Raw genomic sequence first — 18474 nt, forward strand, 5'->3', positions numbered from 1 at the left:
CCCCATTCCATGGGGATTTTTGAACCGGGAGTGGCCGGACCTGGACACTCGGGAGCCGTCTCCAAGCGTCTCCGCCCAGGGAGCAGCAAGCTGTTTCTCACACCCGGGGGGCTGACCGGCGAAGGGGAGGCGAGAGGGGATCGGGAATGTGGCACATGCCGTGAGGTTCCGGCGGTTGTTCACCAAACGAAAGAGTCTCTCGAGGAAGAAGAAATGTCTTTTATTCGGATATGGGAAAATGTTCTCTTTCCTAAGCATATCTGTCAGTCTCTCTCTCTCTCTCTCTCTCTCTCTCTCTCTCTCTCTCCCTCTGTGTGTGTGTGTGTGTGTGTGTGTGTGTGTGTGTCTTTGCTGTCTTGATCTTCGTAGTGAATCGTCCAATCTCGTAGTCCTAATAGACGGACAGAAAGAAAATGAAACTAGAAAACACCCAGGCCTTCTTCGCCAGCTCGCCCCCAGGAAAGGCCACTTGCTTCCCCTTCCTTCGCGTTTTGGGGGACTCGTATCGACCACCATCCTCTTCTATGTTATCGTCGTCGTTTTTGATGATAATCCTTGACTCGTCGACGCCAGCCTGGCCGCCGGGAAACCTCCTCTCCTTATTTTCTCTGCTTCCTCTCCCCTTAACGTTCTGCTCTCTCTCCTTTTCTGCTTCCTTCGCCACTTGCAACTCGCACCTTGTGCTTACTTTTCCGTCACTCCTCTTGCCGACTAGTTCCACCCAATCACAGTTCCCGTGTACATTTTTGTCGTCGTTGATAGCATGGCGGTAATAAGCATAACAAAACGTGAAGCGTAAGGCCACCAAACAAATAACCACAAAAGAAAGCCTGTAAAAAGAGAAGATAAAAAGCGAAAAAGAAGAATGTCAGAGGGAAACGAGCGAAACAACAAGACAAAGGGAACGGAACGGAGAAAGTCAAAAACGCTGAGCTGTCAAGAGAAGAAAAAGACAAAAAAAGGATGCGCCGGCTAAACCCCCTCGCTTTCCCGTTCTTCATGGACGTCATAGGCCATTTGTCATGATGCGCAAGTGATAGGAGACAGAGATAGAGATGTGGCACTCCTGTGGCTCCCTCAAGCGTTCTATGGCCTGCCATGCGCGCGCCCGAACATGCGCCCAAAGACGGCTCCGGACCTCTTGTGCCGCTCAAACAGCAACTGGTTCTCCTGAATCCTCTCGACCTCCGTCTCGGCGCGGACCTTGCGAAGCTGCGCGTCGGCGAAGGCGGCCGCCTTGCCGCTCCGCCGCGCCTCGCTGGCGTTGCGTTTGTGCAGCGTCTTTACGAGGCGCGAGATGGCGTGCTCAGGTTCCGGGTCGTCCGAGTCCGAGTCAGAGTCGAAGTCGAAGAAGGACTTGGGCGTATTGGGGCTGCACGGCGTGTTCATGATGGGCGTCCGCGGTGGCAAAGGGGCGGAGCGGGGATGGGTGAGGCCCGTGGTAGATGGGTAGTAGCTCCCGTGGGAGGTGTGAGGCCTGGTGTAGTCTGAAGGGTTGGGGGAGTAGAGCGGCGACGAGAGGGGGGAGAAGAGTGATGCGGTTGCGGGAGAGTGTAGGGCTACTGTGGGTGATTGGAAAGCTGTTGTGGGTGTAGGCATGGAGTGAAGGTTGATGGGTGGCGGCCGATGTCCTCTGCGGAGGTTCACCAGGCTTGGCGTCTTTGGCAGGGTAGACATACAGGAAGGAGGAGGAGGCGGAGGGTAAATCGGCGCCTGGTGCTGGGTTCGCGGGAAGAGACTGTAGGAAGAACGGACGGCACGGACGGTGCGGCGAAGTCCCGGATGGCTGTGAGTCTGTTCGGGGCCTTGGAGGCCCTCGGGGCCCTTGGGGTTCTCAAAGGAGGCTTGGGGAACCCGGGACTCTCTCATGGCTGCGCGTGGCTGGGGTTGGGTCACAGAGTTGTTTTTGGTGAGAGTGGCTGCTGACGGTGTGTGGTTGACTTGGATATTGTACTCGACAGGCCGTGGTGGCAACGGGTAGTCGTCGTAGTTGATGCAGCCTGTCTTTTTGGCTCTTCGTATATGTGGTGACGGTATCAAGGCCGGGTACCGAGTCGTCGACTTCTCTGGCGTCTTCTGGAGTTGGCCCTCCTCGGCGGGCCAGAATGTGTCCCAGAGCTGAGAGGCAGAGGCGTGGTACTGATAGTCGTCGTCCAGCGACACCTCCGAGTCAGTCTGGTCGTCGATGAGGCTGGGTGCTGAGCTATTTGAGCTCTGTGAGCCGATGGAGGTACGGTCCCTCTTCGTCGGCGTGTGTGGACGTGACAAATTGTTAGGGCAGTCTTCAGTAAGGTCCTCGGATGAGTACGTCCGGCCAGCTCTCCTGTATGAGTTTCTCGTTGGAGTGCCGTCCGGTCGAGGATACGAGAAATTGGAGTAGCCGTAGTACTTTGAAACCAGTTTTAGATGAGCAAGTTTGGTTTGACGCTCCATGCTCGCCGGCCGAGATGATGGTTGAGATGCTCTTGGAATATCGAGTTCTTGTGCGTGACCGGCCACGTCGTCGTGGCGAACAGACATCGCTGCAGTCAGCGTCCGCAACGACGGCTCCGAACAGTACTAGGGGTGAAACTCGGAAGATAGCAACGGTACGATTTAGACGACATTGGCCGAAGGATGGCAGAGTAGACGAGGGAGACACAACGATATATGCGCGGAGTCGTCTGGGGCCCGGCGGCAGTCGTCTCCCTGCCACAAGCAACATTTATGCTGGTCGAATCATATGCCTTCCACCCAACGGCGGACAACAACAGGAGCACACAAATATGCAACATCTTGTCTTGGGCACCATGCTCTGGGCCTCGTCGTGGGTTCTGATCCGCTGCCGTGGCTGAACATGACAACCAGGCAATCAGACATTCCTTACTTGGGAACGTCCATCCCTCGTGCGATATGCTTACTCGGTTGCTTACAGGTCTGAGGGGCCAATCAGGACGGTCTAAGGTCCGTCGAGGTGTGTGGCCGGTGTGCTGCGGGGACTTGGTGAGTGTCGGATACCGGATGGCCGCGACGGCTCTCGAAGGAATGGGAAGCTGGCCGCTGGCGAGTCCCGCCTCGAGCGGAATGCGCGGTTACCAGAAAGGGTATGACTCTGGGTCTCTCTACATTGCTCGGGGGTTTCCATAACGTAGCAGCAAACGCGCTCTGAGAAACGTTCGTTGGTCCGTCGTTTGTGATGATTGCAGTGAAGTTTTCCTTAGGTTGGCTTATTATCAGGCCCACAGCTCCATCATGACTTGTTTTCGCTTTCGGCCACCCACTTACCTCCCAGGGAAAGAAACAACACAGCTTTCATGACGACGGCAAACGTTGGAGGGAAGAAGCAAGAATAAACTCACGACCCTGCGGGGGTAGCCGACTGGATGAACCTCGACAGCGTCTCCTACATGCAGGGACCTCCTCCCAGGTTCGCCCCTCGCTCGACTAGAGACTCAAACGGTGAGGTTTTCCGAAGGGAAGGGGAGGCGTGCTGGAACTGATGCTTTACGGCTGTCAAATTCCCCGCTAGGAGCAGCGGCCGGGAGGGGTGCAGGAAAAAGCAAGGCAGGGAAAGCTTTCATGTGGAAACCAGAGATGTGGAATGCGTCGGCCTCTTTGTTGTCTCACCTCCACGGCGACGGCACCCTGCCCTCCGAGTCGATGGCGCCACACTGAGTCTGGAGATCCTTCTCGACCTGGAGCAAGCCCATGAAGGCTGGCCTAGAGTGCCCGGCTGCTCATGATTTGACAAACAGTGCCGGGAAGAGGCAGGTAGGTGAGTAGGTAAGCGGGCCAGATCACATAGAGAGAGACTCGATACAAACCATGTCGGGCACTAACTCTCCTGATAATCCAGACAAGTTGTGGTGACTAAGGAAATTTCGCATCTTCGGATATGGTTCATTAGTTTGGTCCTCGGCTCGCTGATCAATGAACTAAATCATCTCGTCGGATCCCGTTCCCAGGAGCACCACCCAGACAGGAGATATTGCTCCCCTGGAACCGCGACCATGATCTCGATCTCCTTTTTCACGGGTGTGCTGTCGTTAGCAGCGGCTCTGCTCCTTTCTCCCTAGGCGGTTCAGGTAACAGGTCAGGCCCAAGTATCGATCGATAGCCACGGCGGCGGATGACGAAAAGCACGTTCCCCCGACTCTGTTTGTTTGGTGGCAATCTTATTCTGCGGGCCATTTGTTTTGATGCTGCCGTTTGCGACGGTTCACAGGCATGTGGCGTTCCGGGGCAACGGCCGCCACTGTATGACGGACGGGGTGATGTATGGCTCGATCGATCTGTATGGGGCACGGCGGGCTTGAGCTGAAGCTGTCTGGCGTCGAGATGGTCAGAGTATTGGCAAAGTTCAAACGGAGAGAAAGCCTCGACTGCGGCGGGGTTTGTTTTAGCCATTTTCCAAAGGACGTCATGCCGACCACCGTGCAATACGCCTCATGTCGTCGCAGCCGCTTTTGGCGTCGGCCGCCAGCCCCCCGTCGAAACGGCTGATGTCATTCTATGATGACTAGCTTTCATCTACCCTGGAGCAAGCGAATGTTACGATACGACTTCTATATGTCGCCAGAAAGCAACCATAGTATTTTGAGGGTCCTGGCCCCCGGATACTAGGAAGCGGGAGATCGCCTTCAGCTAAGGGTGTGACAGGTGGTTCAGGGCATCGAGCAAATGCTGTCTCTTGGAACAGGAGCTGCTGCTTTGCCATCTAGTATAGGGATAACCGGAGTTCTTGGACCTCACAATTCGATGGTGTTGGCCAAGGAAAGCTGAACGATCGACAGGGGAAGATGGCCCCTGGCATACCAAGTATTCTTTGTCAGCTATCACAGGCCAGGGATGGCATTGTGTTCTGGGCGTCCTCGACGGTCGAAGGCTGTCGGAAATTTAAGCCGCCCGTGAGGAGAGACAGCATGCAAGGGAGGCCGCGGAGAGGTAAGCGACTTTTCTCCTTCTTCTACGAGGTCCGAATTGCATGTGCCTGCTGGACTCGAGGAGGGTGGAATCGGCCGTTGTGAGCATCGTAGCTTGTGGGGGTGAGCGTGGTGTTTCCCTTTTCGAGTAGTACATTATCATATAACAGAGCAATTGTCCCTGTGTTGGAAGCTTTTGGTTTCTCCCTGTGATGCCCCGCGATGGTTCTTGGTGATTTGCTTGTCTCAGGCGAGCCGAAGCTGTCGTTGACCGAACCAACGCCCCCTGTCTGCGGACGGTTGGGAAGGGATGTTGGCAGGCGCCTCCATCCGATCCGATCCGATACGGGCACTTTGCGTTATTTGCGCGAGATATTCCCGTAGCCAGCAGGGCGGAATTGGGCAATGGATAGGGTTGGGGGTCTGGTTAGTTCGTTTTCCTCCTGGGGTAGCAGTGTAAGACGGTGTTGGCCGGTGTTGGCAGCGGTGTCTTCGATGGGTTCGAAGCCGGCATTTGGCTTCAAAGGGATCCAAAAAGCATATCTATCCCTGAACTCAGAGATTTTCCTCACGGCGCGTGGAGCAGGGAGTCTGCTTGTAAGTCGGCAGAATGGGAGAGAGGCGCTGAGATGGGATTGACCCTGACGGTGGACGAAAGATTTTGATGTCGGGTTGAATGTCGTCGATTTTGAAAACATGCCGGCCCGCCGCCTCATATTGGGGGCCCGAAAGTTATGACCCGAATCCGTTGTCATCTTGAGCGATCAGTCAAAGAACAATTGGGGGCAAAAAACAGAACAAGAAGGTCTCCCTCTCTGTTGTCTGTTGTCTTGTCTGATTGACAGACAGTTGAGAGCAACTCGGCTCCAGGCACACGAGGCGGTTGCGAGCTTAATCGCTGGTGCGACGAATTGGGCGTTTTGATTGGCCAGTGAGAAGATCTAAAGACAGGGGCCGGTGGTCGGGAGTGACCCGTTGTTTCCCAGTTTGATCCGCCAAACCCCTTCTCAGCAGCCAGCACGAACCCCCCCCCCCCGGTCTTTGGCTCCTTCCTTCCTGCTTCGCCAGTCCAGTGGGGTGGTAGGTACCTATCTAGGTACTTTCCATGCTAGATATGCTAGGAGTGACGGGCAGGGTACGACCAGAGTGGGACATGGCCCGTGCTGTGTGCTCGTGGGTGTGGCTTGACTTCCAAGTCGCTCTCTCGTCTCTCATCTCATCCTGCTCGTCCAACCCGCCATGACCCATCATCATAGCTGAGCCGAAAAAAGTCCCGACACCCGGCCGAATCTTTAACGGGTTTCCAAGTCTTCTTTTTCCTGCACCGTCGCCATCAATGCGCTGTCCACTATCTGTACCCTGCGTGCGTATGATGCTGGGCGGCAGCAGAGACGACCGGACAGCCCGTATGCAGGCCTTGCCGTATTCCCGTCAACGAGGCCAAGGCACGCGTGGAAAACAGACCTTTGACGCGGTGGGTTTCCATGAAAAGTGTGAACTGAACCCCAAATGTAGAGAGGGGCTTTGATGAGGTGTCTTGAGATCAGAAATCGTGTCGCCGGGAGGCCCACGTCTAACATGGTGTAACAATCTCACCATCTCATCCACCTCATCCCGCACCACGGCAGATATCTCAGACTGTGATCCCTCCCTACAGAGCATCCGTTCGGGTGCTGAATTTGACTCTGGATTCAGACGGGGGGCCTCCCGGGCTGCAACCCATCCTTTCGGGACCGTTGAAGAAGAAGGGGGCGGGTGATTGGCAATTTGTGTGGGTTTCGTCACCGCGCAGTGACAACTCACACCCACCCACACCTCATTTTCACCACTCTCCCTCTCCCTCTCCACACTCCATCTCACTCTCAGTCTCGTTCGCCTTTCTGTTTGCTCTCACCCTCACCCTTGCCGCCTGATTGCATACGTTCTTAGATCATGAGGTAGACATGGTCAACATGGTCAAATGAATGTTCCCGTCGGCGAACCTTGCCACCAACACTGGTTTGCTGCCATGACCAGGGTCAATAAGGCCGAGGCCAGGAATCTTATTCATTGCGCCCGGCGCTAGGCGGTGGTGGCAGCTGGGGCTGGTTGGGCCAGGGGCACTTGTGTTTCCTCATCCTCTTCGGCCGAACATACGACCTCTTCCATGTCCAATGATTACCTACAATGCCCACGACACGGGTCCCCAGCCCCCCGATTTTCCACCACTGGCTCAAATCGTCGAAACCCCCCTGCCGCGGCTCATCGGCCACTGATCAATCGAACAGGTGAGGCGAGCCAGCCCCAATCTCCCAACGCTGTCCGTCCTATCTAGCACAACGCCCGATGTGCCAGCCGATGTACGGCAGAGGGCAGGATGTCTCCAATTCCCCTCGAGTCGAGCAAACGGGGCGTTCCTAGCACCGACCCTTGATAGTGGCTCGACATATCGACCACACATATATCCCGCGATCCTAAGCGCGTGATGGCGACGATAGTCGACGGGGGAACCATACCCCGACCAGACCTCGAAAGATGCCAATTAAGCCATCCCCGTGGACCTGATGCTCATTACTGCAGCTATCTTCCAGGCTGCCGCTGCAGTTGGACAGTCTCGATCTACCCGGTCAACCCACCCACCCTGGTCTGGTCTCGGTGGCCTCGGGCTAAGGCACCTCAAGACAGGGAGCGACCTGTAAAGAGCTTGCAATTCCTGCAAGTCTGCTCCGTAGAGCTATCCGCTACATAGGTGGGCGAGAAACGAAAGCTCCGCCCGTGGTGATTTTGTTGATTCTAGGCGAGATGATGATTGATGGGTTGGGGGTACGGTGCCGGTGCCCTGCCGAAACAATTAAAACCCGTCGCGTATCCCATCCCGCGCGTTGCGTAGGTGTGCCTGTGCTGCCCCGTCCCGGCTCTGCCCTGCTCTCGCGCGTTCCCAGTCTTGTCTTCCTTGCATCATCATCGTCATCCCGCCCTCCTCGACCCTGATATCGCCCATTCTACACTCACTCGACAGACGACCGACCCCGACACCGACCCGCGCATCCGTCAATGACCTCGACACCCATATCCTGACCAAGGTCGGATGGAGGAGGTGTTGCTGGGTGAGCTGACATAGGTCCGTGTTGGCCCCAGGTAGCAGCAGCAAGCAGCAAGCAGAAAGCAGCCACTGCGCCAGCCCAGTCAAGCACGGGATTGACCTTGGACGTTGACTGAGCTCTCTTGGAGGTGGTTGGATCGGGCAAGCAGCGGCACAGCAGAGCAAAGCAGCGCAGCCCGAGACAATTGGGCGTTGCTGGCATCAGAACATCGATCTGATTTGGACGACCATTTTGCCCACTGACTTGAAGCCTGTCGCAACCCAACCCAACCCAAACAAGCTGGTACTTACTCAAACCGAAGTCAGTCGGCTCTGGTCAGGTTGCTTCAGCTTCAGAGAGCCCCTTTCCCCCTCCACCCCCTATCTCTCTCATCACACTTGTACTACGTGATGCCCTCCACAATCAACTCACTTGCGAGTTGAGATTGAATTTTTCCTGGAGGAAGGCATAACTGGGGGAAAGAAGGACAACTACCAACCGGTCACTGGTCACTGGTCACTGGCCACTGCCCAATTGACCGCTCCTTCCTTCCCTCCTTTCACTGGGATCTTCCTGCCCTTCTCTCACACCAACAACCAGCCTGCATAGGGGGGAAAAAGAATCGGACACAACCTAGGTTGTTCTTCTTTTCTTCTTTCCACCACGCGGAACCACCTTGCAAAGGCCTACTCTCACAGCTTGCTTGTGTGTGTTCTCACTCTTACTCTCATCTCACACCAACATCAAAGGCTCAAAGTCGTCAACCGCCGCCAACCACCACTACTAACTATCACCACCGTTTCAATCTTCGCTTGTCTTTCAGAACCTCACTGCACACCTAGCAGTGATTCCCATCAACACTCACACACTCCTGGTTCAAACATTTTGTCAAGCTCACGCCAACTAACGACATCATTGTCCCAAAATTTCGCCTATCCTTCTCCAATTGCGCCTCTTTCTCAATCTTACCGTTTGATTCCGCCCACGCGCCCCTAAAGCTCTCAAGGCTCCCAAAGCGCATCTTCGCCTAGCCACCCTCTTTTTCCCAGCTCACGGCTCCAACCAACCTCTCGAATTTCTTCACTTTCAGCCCTCCGGCCAGCAAACTTCACCCTCCCTTTTCTCCGTACCAGTGGACCCTCGGTTTTTTCCCGACTTCGATTCGTCTCTGTTGAGTAGCATCTTGCCTGCTCCTGCAGACCGCTTTTAATTCACTTTTTTGGGTGTGGTATTTGGTCTCCTCTCCCTCTTCGAGATACGACCGTACCGAGTAAGCCGTACCCTCTGCCTTCCCTGCACCGTTCCCTCCAACCTCACCCATTCTTTTTGCTCCATGCTACTCACCCCCGAGCAACCCACACCACACGCACCTCACCTCCCTTTCGCTGTGCCTCCTCTCTCCGGTACCCGCTGACTCTCTTGAGATCAGCATTCTCGCAGGTCTCCCCCATCAACACCTGCGCTACTACGCTACTTCTCACCTCCATTGCGACTCACCACCACGGTGGTGCAACCTTCACCTTGTCGACTACAGCAGGTCAGACCCGTGACCTGCGCACCTCCGTCAAGTTGACAGACCAAACCCCCCACACGCCCTCTAACGACCGTCACGAAATTCACGAAATCACGACCTCTTTTACTCAGCGTCAGCAGCAGCGGGGGCAACCGCAACCGCAACCGCAACCGCGAAACGTTACCCCAGATCCTGCCGAGAGGCCGTCCACGCCGGCTTCGTCCCAACTCTCCCAACGCACCCTTCGGCGCACGTCGCGATTCGAAGCCTCCCCGAGTCCTACACCGCAGTCCGCGCGCCAGGTCCACATCGAAGCCGCCTCGCTCGGTTTCAGTCCCAGCCCGCAGCTTGCAACAACTGCACCTGCGCCCGCGCCTGCGCCCGCGCCCACGCCAGCACTTGCGCCAGCGCCGACTCTGAACTACGACTACCGACGAAGCTCACGTGCGAGACGAGTTCTCTCACAGGATCTGAGCGAGGACGATTTTGACCAAGAGTCCTCCGACGAAGCTCTGCAACACCTCGACCCGACAATTTCATCGTCTTCTCACCACCCTCGCGAATCTCACCGCCCTCACCGCGTCTCCAGAAACACCCGCAGTGCGATTCTCTTTGCCCTCGAGGAAGCGCTCCGACAACCCCACCCGTTCACGCCTGACGAAATCGAAGAAGGCGCATCTATGGCTGATCTGATCGGAGGCGGCGCTGCCGTTTCCAACGGCAATGCGTCCACCCCGAGTCGCCAGCGTACCACCGGCGTGCCTAACCCCACCAGCTCGCCTTCTGGTATCCGTGGTCCTAGAATGATCATGCAGGAGCGCGCTGCGAGAGAGGCAGCGCGGCAGAGAGCTGAGCAAGAACAGATGCAGTTGGAGAGACAGCGAGCCGAGCAGGACGCTCGCCTATTGGAGGAGACGCAGAGACGGAATGCGGAGCGCCGCGCTGTCCCCGCCGTTACTGGCGCTGCCGTGGGAGGTTCGGCCGGTGGTGGCGCTACCAATGTGCCCCAACAGGACCCCCCCGCCTCCCAACGCCGACCCGTGGCCACCGATACCCCACAGACCCGAACCAACCCGGGAGGAAGCTCCCGCCAGCCTACCACGTCCCAGGCTCAGACTCGACCCGGCCGAACGGCGTCCACTTCCCAGCCTGGCCAGCAGCCCTACAGCACCGCCCCTCAGGCCGGCTCCTCTCAACAGCCGCCCAACACATCGGTTCAGGGCGGCCAGGAGTCTGCCGCTACGGCATCGCGACCTCGAAACTCTTTTCCTCACGCCTTCGAGCGTTGGGAGACCTTGTCCGCCCACTGGGAGGGCCTCACGAGCTTCTGGATCCGACGTCTCGAACAGAACAACCAGGACATCGAGCGCGACCCCGTCAACCAGGCGCTCTCTCGCCAGGTCACCGACCTTACTGCGGCCGGTGCCAATCTTTTCCATGCCGTCGTCGAGCTGCAACGTCTGCGTGCCAGCTCGGAGCGCAAGTTCCAGCGATGGTTCTTCGAGACCAGAGCCGAGCTGGAGCGTGCCCAGGAAGTGAACGCCATGCTGGAGGCGGCCCTTGAGGAGGAGAGACGTGCTAGAGAGAACGCTGTCCAGGCCGCCATCCAGAAAGAGCGTCAACACTCTGCCAACGACGAGCGTGTCAAGGAGATGAAGAAAGAGCTCCAGATCTCCAAGGAGGAAGCCCGTCGTGCCTGGGAGGAGCTTGGTCGACGTGAGCACGAGGAGCGCGAGCGAACCCAGTCTCTTCAGAACGGCCAGCCCACCATCGTGGGGGGCGTCCAGGTCGTCCCTATGACCCAGGGTGTCCCCAGCCGCCACGGCAGCTCTCGCGAGCAACGCGGGTACCAGCCCGAGTACAGCGGCCAGCAACAGGCCAGCTACAGTGCCGAGTACTCGCAAGCCCCTGGCGGTCAGTCCAATCCCGCGGGATCCAACAACTTCTACCAATCCGGCGAGGCGGGCCAGGGAGGTGTCACTTACACAGGCGCTGGTTCCGAGGGCGGTTACTCTGAAGGTGAGTACGCTATTGATGCGCAGGGCCAGTTCATTCGCGACTCCCAGGGACACAAAGTCCCCTTCATTGCTCCGCCCTCCCCAGTTTCTGACGAAGGCCTAGAAGAGTATGAGACTCCCGCGACCAACCCTCCCAGTGCCGGCTATTCGCAGACTGCCACCACCTCGGCTGGAGAGCAGCAGCAGCAGCAGCCGTACACTGGTCAGGACTACAGTGGTTCTGGGTACGCCGCTCCAGGCTGGGAGACGGTTCCTCGGCACCATCACCCGACTCGGCTCAGCGATGTCATGGAGGAGGATGAGCGTAGCCGCGCCAGCAACAGTCAAGTCGGTCGTCATCACTAGTACTCTCCGGCTCGGTGCCACTAAACCCCACGGCTATCGACTTTTGTGAAGCTTGCGGCGTTCACTACTGCCAACGGCGACGCCATTGGCATTAAAACTGGTCCTAGACGAACACACGCTTATTCTGGCTTTTTGGCACCCTTGTCCTCGTACATATGACTCGGAAAACATCTGCCAGCTGGCGAGGTGGCGGATCAAAGCAACGCATCATAGCCATTCCATTCGACGGAGTGTACTGAACGAGATCACGATTTCTTCTTTCTGCACATACGACACGAAGGGCGTCCACGGCAGTCCATGCTCATTTAAAGCATCATCGACAGACACGCGCCACGAGACTTTACTACAGCAGCCCCGTTTTACCGTTTTTTATGACTCGGAAAGAAGAGGAAGGTCCATGCGACGGGGAGAAAGAGACCTCGGAATTTATTTCCCCCCTCTAGACATTGTTGGACTTTCTCAAGCCCGACTTCACGACTAATATTTCCTCTCTGTTTTGGCACGAGATCGCCTATTGCGCGATTACAACAAAGAGAAACGGCTTTTTGCGAAAGACAATGGTTCGGCATGGCGGGCACGGCGATTGGCAGACGGCTATGGCATCAAGGGTCAACATCGCAAGAATACTGTGTTCGGTTTTTTGGCGGCATGCGAGTGATCTTCTTCTCCTTTTCTCTCTGTCTTCTCCTTCTCGTCTGCCGCCTCACCTTCCGACCTGAGTGCTCTCGAGGGATGCATAGCGTTATTCGACGGTGTCCGCGGTCGCGAACTAGCGAGCTCTCATACTACGATTGGCAACCCGGCCGGGATTACCGGCGGCGGAATTTCTGGGGAAGGCGAAAGATGAGAGGTTAAACACGCTGGACTCCTTTTTCTTTTTTTGTGCGTATCGAGACCGTGTTCTTCTGCACTGGGTCAGGAAGGGACGAGCAGGAGTAGCCTTGTATTTGTAAAAAGGAGACTCTTAAAAAGTTGTAGGAGATAATTCATTACACGGGTACGGTACATAAAAACACAGGCACGCGTACGTGGACTGCCCCATCGGACGGAATGCGTCCTGGCTGGGTGATGAGATGAGCGAGAGTCCAGCCGGGGCAGGTCGTCCGTTTGCAGTCCAGCTCGGCCGGTGGACGGGCTCAAAGAGACAAGGGTCACGCGTGAAGCGGTGGCTAGGGGACGATGCGAGATTGCTTATCCGGTCGTCGGATGGGACTTACATTCTCGAGGTCGATGGGGGCTTGACCTTGACATGCAGGTGAGACAGCGCCGCCACCTTGCCAGCATCCCTTGAGGTGAGCAGCAGAAGTTCGTCGGTGGCCGACCTGGATAGATGGGCATTCGTTCGTCGATGCTTTCTCGGTCGGTCGTTCCTTGTGGAGTACGGCATGGAGGCTGTGTTGGCTGGATGAGGCGATGGAATGAGGATGATTGTTGGTCTGGATGTCGTTCCGCTAGTATGTGTATACATCTCCGCAGGCTGCAGGACGCCTTGTGGTTCGCTCGGACGTCGTGGTCGGCCGTGGCTGCTGCTGGGGGAAAGCCAAGGCACTCAATATTGTCAAGGTTGAAGAGGCCCTAATTATATGAGATCCAAGAAAACACGGCGGGGGTTGTTGATGTCCATACGGGTTCTCGAAGCGTTCTGGGCCGTGATGTAGATCGACGTATTCTTGTTTCCAGATAATGCATAAACGCCGGAGCCGCTGCAGGGGCTTTTCATCTCTCGCTGGATCAGAGAACTGTTATTTCCAACTGGCTACGTGAATGGGACAACAGTCACTCACGACAGTCCTATGGCTGCCTTGAACAAATGGTATTACCGCCCGGCGCCTGGCAACCGGGCACAGAACGGATGGCAGCTCACGGCTCAACTTGTAATGATGCGGCTATCTTCCCTGGGCTTTTCTTGAGCGAGCTTGGCATTGAGTTATGTCGAGGGACGCCTCACACGTCGCCAGATATTTCCATAGAGCACGAGTTGGCGTGTAAGTCTTTACCATGCATGATCTGACGAGGAGAACGCAATTCGGAAAGGAAAGCAGCACCAGACCAATACCGATGTTCTCCTTGTTACCGCCACATTTAAGACTGTCGTTCACCTCTGCTTTTAGCAGTCTTTTCTGTCCCGCCAGCGGTTTCGTAGGCGTTTCGATAAGAAAGCTCCAGAAGACGCCAAAGAAGACTGGGCCTGAATACATTCTATCTGCACAACGGTGTCAGCTGGACAGATGAAACATCGCACTTGTCAATAAGATCACGCAGTGCCTGTAACTTGCTCTTGTAGCTGACAATTCGTCCTGGCTGCCGCTCGACTTGCAGATGGGCCCATTGGCTGCGGCCCAAGACTGCAGCCAACCACGACCGGGCCGGCTTGCGGGGTCTGGACTGCGCGGGAGGAGAGAATTGCGAAATCTTGCAATTCGTGGGTTAACAAGAGTCTCGTTGCTTCAGAATTTCTGGGGAATGCGGTGGTGATTGTCGAGAACATCTTCAAAACGGACCTGTGTGTTTCCAGAAAGTCGACAGCGTTGTCACCAAACCACAGCCGAATAGTATATCGTCGCCTACAACGTGCCTCATGTCATATCCTGACCCACAACTCAATTTTTTCCCCAATGACAATTATAGTGTCACTGACAGTTTGGCGGAGGGCGCAATTAGAGAATGCAGAGGAGGAGGAGGAGGAGGAGGAGGAGGAGGAGGAGGAGGAGGAGGATGGTGCTTCGACACGGACGACAACGGCGGAGGATCCGTTATAACCCAGCCGTTGAGTTCAACGACGCAGGAGCCGCGTCGCAATCATCACCGTCACGAGGTCGAGGTCGACGAGGTCGGCATCGTGGCGGAGCGACTACAGGGCCTGAGAATCGAGTCTTTTGAAGGAGGCGGCGGCAGCTCCAGCGGCTCCTCCAAGAACATAAAAGAGCCCGCGACGGATGGCGTGCCCGTACCTGAAACATGATCCCGAGGTCTACGTCCAAAGACGGTGCCGCGGGGCCGCCTTTAAGTCCATTAGCAGACTGAAGTGAGTCGAGGCCTATAAGCCTGCAAGAAGGACTACGGTTTTCGATACTGAATACCCGATCCAGAGCCCATCTACACAGTAACCACTCCCAAGACCCGAACTGCCTGCGCTGCCGCAGGGTCTTCACGACGGACGAGGATGTGCACAGGCACATGGAGTCAGAAGACTGCGAACGCGTCAAGGACGTCGTTGTTGAAGGATTCGACAGGGACCAGAAGGAGAGGCTACAAAGCAAAAAGCGTGGGGGAGTGGGCGTGAAATCCGACGAGGAGAAGTGGAAAGACATCTTCCGGATCCTCTTCCCGGATTGTGACGAAATCCCGGGCCCGTGTGAGTAATATCTCCCAGAAGCGAAGGCGGGAACTTAACTCTTGCTGACCTAAAAGAAAAAAACCCCAGACTACAGCCTGAGCTTTGATGAACCACTTGAGAGCCGGTCCACGTCTCAATCGGAACGGCGTGATGCAAAGCGCCGTCTGCCTGACGACAATATATCACAGCTCGAGGAGGAGACATCCCTCAAGATTCGAAAGATCACCGACGGCGACCTCAGCGAGACGAAGCAGCGCGAGCTCGTGGCGGCCATCGTCCAGGACATCTTGCTGCCTAGGATCCGCCAGTCATGCAAGGGCGAAGAGCAGCCTGCGGCGGAGTCGGCAGCTGCCGTCGTACCCTCAGCGGACGTGGAGGGCTCATTCGGCACCGGGCTCAAGAGCCAGAACAGTCTCGGTGCCGGCTTGGGGGAGTCGCTGAGCTCGTGCAGCTCCGGAGCGATCTCGCAGCTGATGGCACATCCGGCAGAGCCCGGTGATTCTGTCGTTCCGGGCAATGGTGCCCGCGACGAAGGTGTTTTGAACGTTCCACAGACGGTGTCGGGGACAGGGATAGAGGAGGAGCCGTTGCCGCTGGACGTTTTCGGCGATTCTTTTGACCTGGGGCTGCTTTACTCGTACGACCCGAGTTTCGGCGACTGGGCCATCGGGATCGAGACCGACCCCGCGGGAATAAGCACCAGGTGGGTGAGCGACCCGGTCGATATCCAGCCCAGGGCCGCTGTTCCGTGGGACGACAGCGTTACACTCGAGGGACAGCCCATCGATGGTGCCCTCCCGGAAAGCGAGCTGGCAAATGAACATGTGTCAGGCGTGTCCAGGACAGAATCTTTGACAACAAGGTTTGGAGAGGAAAGTTTCAGCTGGGTGGACGGGGAATTGCCGTCGCGGCCGTAGTATTTTCATCCCGAAGATGATGCCATGAGTACTGAATCTTTTGCTATATTTTACAACCTTTACAGGCCAACATGACTTTAGGGGTTGGGAAGGATGTAAATACCATGCTGGCAGGAGACATCATATTAAGGTGTTTGATTACTGGTTCGACTTGTCAGTCGTATACGAGGATACATTATATTGGCGATGGACGCTGTCCTGTTTTTTTCAACGATTTACAGTTAGCCCTAGCAACCGGTAGTTGTCCCGTGTACCGGGAATATGTTTTACTGGGCAAGAGGCCAATACGCTATGCGTGAGTTTGAGAAATAAAGAGAGATTGGGATGGGGGAGAGGTTTGTCGAAGTAGGTGTGTCTATGATTGCGTATATGACGGGTTTTTTTGGTCGCGTACCACGGAATGCGGCCTCCAGAATACGACACACACGACTTGAGCCATCCAGCAACGATGGATTCATATAGTGAGCTTCTCGTGCAAGGTTCAAATGGTTCGCAGTCGACAGCTCAAAGCCAGAAACACCACTCCCAAAACCTCCCTCAAAACGCCAATGTCGCCGTCGCCACAACACCAAGAACTCCACGAAACCTCGAAAACTCTCACGCAGACCGGGGTGGTCCGAGAGTGCCATCGGGAAGGACGGCCTGGACGTAATTCTTCTCGGCCTCCTTCCTCAGCTTCCGCTCGGCGGCCGACTGCTTGATCAGGCGCTCCTTGTCGAGCTTCTTGTTTGCGTCCATGGCCAGCAGCTTCATCTGGTATCGCACGTCCCTAGTGTGAATCGAGTACCAGCCCTGGTGCGCCTTGCAGCGCTTCTTGTCGCAAATGTTCTTGTCTTCGCCACTCAGTCGGCTGCCGATGTCGAGGCTGCCGACCTTGAAGATCTCTTTGGCCTCGTCTGAGTGGAGCCAGTTGGCAAAGGGCCCGACGACGCCGACTTGGTCGAGGCGGTCATCGTAACCGCACGCCGCGTCGTCAAAGTGCTTGGACGCGATAAGAGACTTGCGCCGGTCGCTGGCCCAGTCGAGCAGCTGCAGCATCTTCTGGCAGAGGACGACCTCCTCGCCCATCTTGTAGCGCTCGGCGGCCGAGGCCTTGAGGATGTCGACCTCCTCCTCAGTCAGGATGCCAGGCGCGAGAGTCTTACTCTTAGCCTCAGGACTCTCGGCTTGCAATGACGGAGTTAGCTTTGCCTCGTTAAAGCACCTGTTCGGGTGCGCAGGGTTGTTTTCTTCCACGTACCTCCAGTGGCCGGGGGGGCGAACGGACGAGTTTGGACCCTCCACTGGCCATCGTCCGGATCGACGGCGGCCAGATCGCTGTTCAAAAGAGCCATGAGCTCCTCCTGGGTCAGCCCGTTCTGGGTGTTTTTAGCCAAGGACTTCTTGGGCAGCGAGGCGATGCCCTTCTCCCACCACAGCTGCTTGTGCTCGTCGGAGCAAAAGGCGCTCTTCTCGCCATCGCCGTATAGACGGGCGGCCTTGACGCACTTGCCGTAGGAGCATATTTTCTTGAACAGGCTAACGACGTTGTTCTCGATGTCGGTGCAGTTAGGACACACGAAGCGCTCGATGAGGTTTTCACCAACGTCCTTAGCAATGTTGATGCACTCCCCGTGGAACCAGTCCTCGCAGACGTCGCACGAGATCATGAAGCGGTGGTCGTCGGGGCCGCGACAGATGCAATACGGTCCGTTGTCAGATTCCTCGTCCGAGCCACCGCCCGGCTCCTCCTGCAGGTTGGTCGACGATGTCGTGGAGACGGTGTCGGCTTGCTTCTTCGGCCTGCCAGCCTTGGTGCCGCCGCCGCCCTTGGGCCGCTTTGGCGTCTTCTTGATTGCAGCGGTACCCTTCTTCTTGGGAGCCATCTTTTGCGGTTCGGGAGGCTTCTCCGTCGTTTCCAGGATGGTGTTGCTGGGGTTGGCTGTTGGTGAGGCTGGGTCTGTTGGTTTCTGGTGGATGGGTGGGAGATGATCTGGATCTGTGGAAGGAGGAGCAAATTTGGAATCTGTCTGGTTTGAAACTGCGGCTTGAGACGCGGCTGGAGGTGCTTCTGGAGGTGCTTCTGGAGGAACAGAGGCGTCTTGGACAGGCGCATCTGTCATTTCATGGTCATTCTCATCCTGCCTGCCTCCGTCCCCTTTCACCTTGGGCTCAACATCTAAATCCATGTTTCCCCAACGTCGGCTTCCCACAGCGACAATGAATACGACCTTTGAGCTGCTGTATTCAAAAAGAAGCAGAGATGATAAGTCCTTATGACTAAAAATGATAAGACAGGGTTCTTGTTGATGTGCAGGGGTGTTGGAGGTTGTGAAGTTGAGCTTCACTGGGTGAAGTCCTAGCATTGACGAGACCCATAATTCATTCGGTGAATGGTTTTC

The 18474-nt window shown here is 56.3% G+C and overlaps 4 protein-coding genes across 4 annotated transcripts; 2 read left to right on the plus strand and 2 right to left on the minus strand.

Moving 5' to 3' along the window:
* Window positions 1-1086: 1086 nt before the first annotated feature.
* On the minus strand, window positions 1087-2520 carry CDEST_07878 (uncharacterized protein; the record flags this gene model as incomplete). Its single annotated transcript, XM_062924037.1, has 1 exon — window positions 1087-2520. One exon carries the CDS (start codon window positions 2518-2520, stop codon window positions 1087-1089), a length of 1434 nt encoding a protein of 477 aa, XP_062780088.1.
* Window positions 2521-9296: 6776 nt separating this feature from the next.
* CDEST_07879 (uncharacterized protein) lies at window positions 9297-11839 on the plus strand (the record flags this gene model as incomplete). Its single annotated transcript, XM_062924038.1, has 2 exons — window positions 9297-9350; window positions 9404-11839. The coding sequence occupies 2 exons, from the start codon at window positions 9297-9299 to the stop codon at window positions 11837-11839; spliced, it is 2490 nt and encodes an 829-aa protein (XP_062780089.1).
* Window positions 11840-14775: 2936 nt separating this feature from the next.
* CDEST_07880 (uncharacterized protein) lies at window positions 14776-16093 on the plus strand (the record flags this gene model as incomplete). The annotated part of the gene is made up of 3 exons (XM_062924039.1): window positions 14776-14864; window positions 14929-15194; window positions 15264-16093. 3 exons carry the CDS (start codon window positions 14776-14778, stop codon window positions 16091-16093), a joined length of 1185 nt encoding a protein of 394 aa, XP_062780090.1.
* A 65-nt stretch (window positions 16094-16158) lies between these two features.
* On the minus strand, window positions 16159-18425 carry CDEST_07881 (Putative Zinc finger, PHD-type, Zinc finger, FYVE/PHD-type, Zinc finger, RING/FYVE/PHD-type). The gene is made up of 2 exons (XM_062924040.1): window positions 17334-18425; window positions 16159-17259 (listed from the first exon to the last, which is right to left on the minus strand). Exons 1-2 carry the CDS (start codon window positions 18259-18261, stop codon window positions 16691-16693), a joined length of 1497 nt encoding a protein of 498 aa, XP_062780091.1. The 5' UTR covers window positions 18262-18425; the 3' UTR covers window positions 16159-16690.
* Between the last annotated feature and the right edge of the window lie 49 nt (window positions 18426-18474).

This window comes from Colletotrichum destructivum, chromosome 5 (genome assembly GCF_034447905.1).
Source record: "Colletotrichum destructivum chromosome 5, complete sequence".
Classification (NCBI taxonomy): domain Eukaryota; kingdom Fungi; phylum Ascomycota; class Sordariomycetes; order Glomerellales; family Glomerellaceae; genus Colletotrichum; species Colletotrichum destructivum.

Excerpts from the sequence above, each read along its gene's own strand:
- CDEST_07881 (XM_062924040.1), bottom strand. The coding sequence starts at position 18,261 with ATGGATTTAGATGTTGAGCCCAAGGTGAAAGGGGACGGAGGCAGGCAG. Across the intron at positions 17,260-17,333 it reads CGCCCCCCCGGCCACTGGAG|CCGAGAGTCCTGAGGCTAAG; the intron begins GTACGTGGAAGA and ends CGTCATTGCAAG.